A 5929-nucleotide genomic window follows, 5' to 3' on the forward strand; every position below is an offset into this window, starting at 1 on the left:
ACGGGGCGGGGGCGGGATGGAGGCGAGGAGAGGGAGGGCGGCGAGTGTGGGGCCTGCAGTCGGCCCGAGTGTGTGTTTGTGTGTGAGCTCGTGAAGGAAGCGGGGGGGTGTGGAGCGCGCCGTCTCCACGGAAAAGAAAAGTGGCCCGCGGGCCCGGAAGCTTCCAAGCCGGCTGACCCGTCTACGCCGGGAATTGTGGCGGTGGTGGGTGCGCAGGAAGGGAAATGGGGCAGCCGGCGGTGGGGTGCGCGGATGGAGGGGGTCGGTTCCAGCCGCACGGCCCCGGTGACCTGCAGGACACAAGTGCATTTGTGCCGAGCCGTGGCGGGGATTAAAGTGCCATACGGCCCGAGCGAGGGGGGCGAGGCGGGTGGAAAACAACTCCCCGCGCGCACAAAGCGCGCATTGTTCCAGCCACCTCCATTATGCCGCGCTGCAGCCAAGAGCCCGTTTCGCAACTGCCCGCCCGGCGCGCGCGCGCACACACACACACACACACACACACACACAGACACACACACAGACACACACACAGACACACACGAATTCTACCCCCTCCCCCCCGGGCCGAGGCCGGGGGTGGGTGCTCTCCGCCGGGACTGGGAGAGGCCGCTGGGGCCGGGGTGGGAGGCGGCGGCGGGGGCTGCTCGTCTATTCAGGGCTGGGCTTTTTAATGTCTTCTTTCCCTAATCTCCTCCCCGGCACTTTTCCTTTTCTCCGTCTCCCCGGGCCTGCCCCGAGCGCACCCCAGAGCCTCGAGCTCCCCAGGAGAAGCGGCGACGGAGGTGTGGGGATTGGGGAGGGGCGGTCGCAGCCGCTGTCACCCGCGGATCGCAGCCCCAGGCGCGCAGCGCTTGCCGGCTCTGCTGAGGACACGTGCTCGGGAAGAACAGGGGAAGCATCCCGCCTTCCAAGGAGAGGCTCCCGGAGCGCCCCCATCCCGGGCTCTCCAGGACTTCCCCTGGCCCGGAATCCCGCGCCGCACGGGCTGGAGCTTGCCAACTGGGACAGCTCGGCCGCCCCTACCCTCAACCACGCCGGTGCCTGGGCCCTCTCCTCCGCCCTCCCTGGCTTTCACGGCACTGATAGGCACCCCGAGAGGAATTTAAGGCTTGCCAGCCTCTTAGGCTCCTACCCTGTTCTCCCCGGAGCGGAGCGGGGCTGGGGGGCTGGGAGAGAACTAAGGCACCCCCTTCGCCTCCCGCCGCGCCCTCCCTGGTGGGCAGGTGGGGAGCGTAGGAGCCGGAGCGCGGCGAGCCAGCGCGGTCTGGTTTCCTTTACGTTTACAAGCTATAAATAAACTTCCCCTTGGGCGGATGCGCGCTGCGTCCAAGGGCGGCTTCCCGCCGAATCGGGCGGGTGGTTTACGATCCCGGCCGGGAGCTGGTCCTAGAGCGGCCTGAGCTCAGGGTGGGGCGCTGGCTCTGGGAGAGCTCAGAGGTCGGCCAGGAGTGGCCGAGTGACCCTCCATCCCCCGCGGGGCTGGGGCGCCTCTGCGGTGAGGCCCGAGGGTGGGGCTGGGTGATTTATGAGCCGTCACCCCACCCCGCCCCTCCCGTTTCACTTGTTTTCCTCGCCTTCTGCCCAGAGCCTCGCCTCCAACCTTGCCCAGTGACGATTTGCCAATTTCAGGCTGCTGGAGCGCTAACGGCGGCCCCGCTGGGGCGCGTGTCCGCAGGCCGTGGGTGAGGGCCTCGGTGCTTTCACCCCACCCCCCGCGCCCCCGCCCCGGCTCGGGAGCCGGCCTGCTGCGCGCGACGAGGCTGGGCGGCCTTGGCCGGAGAGGCGGGGAGGAAGGGCTGGCCGCGCGACTCCGGAAACCGCGGGCCTGCGGGGTGGATCGCTGACCCTCAAGGTCACCGGGCCTGGGGAAACCACCGGCCCACGCCGGAGCAGAGGCCACCGCCCTAGTCGGAACCCTACTGGCGGGGCGGTGGGGGGGAGGTTTGCGCAGCTCCGCGCGCAAGCCCAGAGGACCGAAGACCGAGCGCGGAGGCCGCCACGGGTCCCAGCACGGCCCTCCCTCAAAGGGACGCAGTTTCACTGGGCCTTGGCGCGCGCACCGCGAGCCGGGCCTCCTCGAGTCCCCAGCACACGTGTGTGGGGCGGCTGGCGTACGCGTAGGGGCCTGTGGGGGACTGCAGGAGGAGTGGGGTGACTCCGGCAGCGGCTGCGTTCGCTTCCGCCGAGGCTTGGGAGGCTGCGGAGGAGAGAGGCGGCCAGCCGAGTGGGCGAGGGCCTGGCTTGGGAATGAGGAGGGGGCGCCTTCCCTCCGGGAGGCTCCATAGCGAGCGCCCCCAGCGTCGCCTTCTCTCTGATGTCTGCAGCCCCACTGCACCCCAGGCTGGCTCTTCTTCCGCGTGTTTGCTTAACCCTCGACCCCTCCGCGGCAGCTGCGGGTAGATGGATTCCTGGCGGCGCTAACGCTGGGGCTGGACCCCAACCTCGCGCCGTCGGGAGCTCCCTTCCCCCTCCTGAATCCCCAGGCCGAAGGTCCCCATGGGCCGGCGTCTCCGCCACCTACACGGGCTTGGGGGCCTTCGGGGATTGACAGAAAGGGACCCTTGGCAAGGTCCCCATTGTTCCCCGGGAGCTGGGAAGCTGACTCACGCTCTGAGCACAGAGCGATGCCGAGTGTTTTCTCGGCAGCCTTTACCCGAGTGCTTTATTTAGACAGGCTTTATTTACAGTACACATGTTTTCGGCTCGTTATTCTGGAAGCGGGAATGGAAACTGGGCAGAGCAGGAGTTCTCCCCGTGAGCCTCACGTTTGGAAGGGGCTGAGGCTCAGCGCAGTCGAAGGATCCCTCTGTCGCTGGCTAGGTTCCCTAGTGAGATGCTTTGGAGGAAAACGGGGAACGGCTGGGAGTAGAGGGCGCTGGGGCGCACACATTGGATCACTCCCCTCCGATAGTGCTCCTGTTCAGAATGCCCAGCACCCCAACAAAGGTGAGACATCCGCAGGCCCATTTCACAGACTTGAGGGAGGGCGACGGCCAGCAGGTCACACAGACACCACCAGCTTAGGGAGGAAAGCCAGCGTCTTTAACTTCATTTCCTGGGCTGCTTCCTTACCGCTTTGGACTCCAGGGTGACCCAGATCCCGGTCTCTCTGGATTCTGTGCTGGGCCTTGTACGACTCCTGAGGGCAGGGTACCAGCCGGCTAGGCCTCTGGAGGCCTGTGGTTACCAGCCTGAAGTCAAGCCTGCTTTCTGGCAGCTTTTCAGTAAATGGGGTGGTCCGGTTAGGGACTGCAGGAAATTGTCTGAGCTAGATTAAATATTTTACAAAACCTTCGGGGGGCCCACGGTTGACTTGAGGCTGGCAATGTTAAACCAAACAAAAGTTAACGAGTTCTCTCTCCTGACTTTTTAGGTACAGTTCAGTGAAAACTGGGGGTAGTGCTCTTTAGAGGAAGCAAGTTTAATGGTGTTTCCTCTCATTTTTCTCCACATTGAGATGTAGTCTTCCGGCATGCTTGCAGAACTCAGTAGCCCCTCTGGAGCTGGGGTGAAAGAAAGGCCTCTCTGGGGTCTCTCGGGGTGGGGGAGCACAGCTGACTTGATCTCCCCGCGCCTCTGAATTTTAAGTCCAAGCTTGTTTGTTCGCTTCGGACTCCTGCACGCAACCGAGGAGGTGCTCGGGCCCTCGGAACTGCACGGGACACAGTGCACACACTGGGGCCCCTTCTCCCGGCCTTCCCCTAGGGCAGCCCCTGGGGGAGAAAGGCCTATCCTTCAGGAGCCAAGGCCCAACAGCCACGGCCTGGGTTTCTCTCCCTTTCTTCAGTCTCTGGCTCAATGGCTTTCTGGGGTTTGTCTGCAGTGTTTCCCTTTGAAACACTGTGAATCTCACATCCCTTGGTCCCTGCCCTCTGGCTTGGGAGGGGGTGACTTCTCCCCTGCATGGATACCCACGCCATCCCCATAACCAAGCTGCAGTGTGCCGGCTCCGCAGGCCAGAAGTGAACCCTGGCCAGGCGAGAGGAGATGGCTTGACCTTTGCAGGAAGGGACGAGAAGGCCGATTCACAGCTTGCGGCCGGCGCTGCGGGGAGACCCAGGGCTGCATAGGGAGCCGCATGCAAGCTTGCTACAGCCCCAGCGGCTCTGACAGAAGCCATAAGAAGAAACCGGCTCGGGGAGGCAGAGAGTTTCTGTGCGGGGTGTGTGTGCCCCGGCGAGGTGCACAGGCCGCTCAGTGAGTGGAGCTGCCTGGGGCTGGGGGCTGTGGTTGCTGCCAGTGGAGCGGAGTGGGGATGGGGTGGCTCACAGAAGCTGGGGGCCAAGGTTGGGGCTGCAGTGGAGGATGGGGCCTCTGGAGAAGACAATGGCCAAAGGAAGCTGCTCTCAGGGCCCAGCCACCTGGAGACCGGCTCATCCGATTGGGGGGGACGGGGCGCAGCTCCAAGCAGCCTAGGAAGGGCAGAATCGTCAAGGGACAGAGAGCCTGGAGCCTGGTTGGGTCTTTAAACATGAATATTTGGGGTGGCAACCCACCTTCCCAGGGGAAAATAGGCCCTTTATTTGTAAGTCCCCAAAGACCCCAGGGACAATGATGTCAGAGCCAGCATGCTGGTCGAGGGGCACCTAGGGGTGTGTGTCTCGGGAAGGGGCAATCCACGCTGGACCTTTCCTAGGCTCTGAGGGAGGGGTGGGCAACCACCGGGTGTTCCTGCTGCGCACCGAGGCTGCTGCCACGGGGGGTGAAGTGGGAAGGTGCTGCCTTTAGCTTCGCTGCTGGAAACCATTGTCTGAGTCTGCACCCAGCGCTTCTCCAGCCGGGTTAATTCTCCACGTGTCCAATTTTCGTGTCTGAAAAAAAGCAGCAGCACAGAAACAAAACCATATGACAAGACTGGGCTGCAAACCTTGAAGAATCGAGAGGGTGGGGGAGGTGGCGGCTGGAAAGGGGGAGGGGGAATTATGTGTGTGTGTTGGGGGGGGCGGGGAAGAGGCGACGGCGCACAACTCAAAGTTTCGACTATTTCCTACCCGGTCTCACCTCCCGGCGTGCTCATCTGATGCAGTTCCAACTCCCTCAAACGATTCCGCAGCCCCAGCGCTCGCGGGAGTGCGGAATTGCAGTTGGGAGGCGAGGGGCTCGGGGACAGGCGACGCGCAGAGCTGGGGAGTGCGGAAGCACAGGCCCGCGGCGGCCAGACGGCTCCGTCCACCTTCTGGTCCGGAGCGGGGAGGTCGGTCACCGCACACCCTCTGCCGGCTGGGGGTTGGGGTGGGGGGCCTGAGGGGGCCAGGGCTTCTCCCGCTTACCTCTCCGCGGCGCGATGTGCCTCCTCCCCTTCCTGAGATCCACTTCCTTAAAAACTAGTCCAAGGGCCAAACATTTAGCTTCGGGTTCCGACTCCCCCCCCCCCCCCCCCCCCCGCCCCGTGCCCTCTCCTAGTTCTCCAAACCCGCGAGGGCGCTTTAGGCCCGGCCTCTCTCCCTCCCCCCGCTTCCGCCCGTGCAAGAGCCTGTGGCGGTCACTTCGGCGACTCTTTGGAGGCCGACGGCCGGAGCTTTGTTCTCCCAGGGCTTCCCCTTCTCCCCTAACTCACCCCTGTCTCCACACTTTATCTGCCCCCCCCCCCCCCCCGGCGTCCGCGCACACAAACAACCCTGGTTCATAATCTCATTAGCATAGGCCTGGGTCTGGGTGACGGCGAGGTTCCCTGCGCGCCCCAGCGCAGCGCTCTACTTCGCGGCGAGCCGGAGTTTCCACCAGGCGTGCGCCCTGGGAGAGGGGGCGGGGATGTTGCGGGGGGCCAGTGTAGGTTCCGGGGCAGGGTTGGGGCCAGCAGGGAGGAGGAGGCCGCCCGGGGCAGCCCGAGCCGCGGGAAGGCCCCTCCCAGCGCCCAGTTGCCGTGGTCCCCGGAGCAGATGGCAACTTTGTCTCCTGGTGTGCGCGCAGCGACTTTCAACACATT

General features: G+C 64.5%; 1 protein-coding gene across 2 annotated transcripts; it reads right to left on the reverse strand.

The window, feature by feature from the left end:
* Positions 1 to 2601: 2601 nt before the first annotated feature.
* Positions 2602 to 5717, reverse strand: LOC113931045. Of its 2 annotated transcripts, XM_027608789.1 has the most exons (5): positions 5621 to 5717; positions 5274 to 5327; positions 5005 to 5179; positions 4686 to 4814; positions 2602 to 4415 (listed from the first exon to the last, which is right to left on the reverse strand). In XM_027608789.1, exons 1-5 carry the CDS (start codon positions 5628 to 5630, stop codon positions 3587 to 3589), a joined length of 1197 nt encoding a protein of 398 aa, XP_027464590.1. In that variant the 5' UTR covers positions 5631 to 5717; the 3' UTR covers positions 2602 to 3586. The 2 variants fall into 2 exon arrangements, with proteins under 2 accessions (XP_027464590.1, XP_027464591.1); XM_027608790.1 differs by lacking the exon at positions 2602 to 4415 and having other exon boundaries at positions 4455 to 4814.
* Between the last annotated feature and the right edge of the window lie 212 nt (positions 5718 to 5929).

Source organism: Zalophus californianus, chromosome X, assembly GCF_009762305.2.
Source record: "Zalophus californianus isolate mZalCal1 chromosome X, mZalCal1.pri.v2, whole genome shotgun sequence".
Taxonomy (NCBI): domain Eukaryota; kingdom Metazoa; phylum Chordata; class Mammalia; order Carnivora; family Otariidae; genus Zalophus; species Zalophus californianus.

What these genes read in the sequence shown, in the direction of transcription:
- LOC113931045 (XM_027608789.1), bottom strand. An exon ending in GCACATCGCGCCGCGGAGAG is followed by an intron (nt 5,180 to 5,273) that starts GTAAGCGGGAGA and finishes GCTCCGGACCAG; the next exon opens with AAGGTGGACGGAGCCGTCTG. An exon ending in TCAGATGAGCACGCCGGGAG is followed by an intron (nt 4,815 to 5,004) that starts GTGAGACCGGGT and finishes GCTTTTTTTCAG; the next exon opens with ACACGAAAATTGGACACGTG.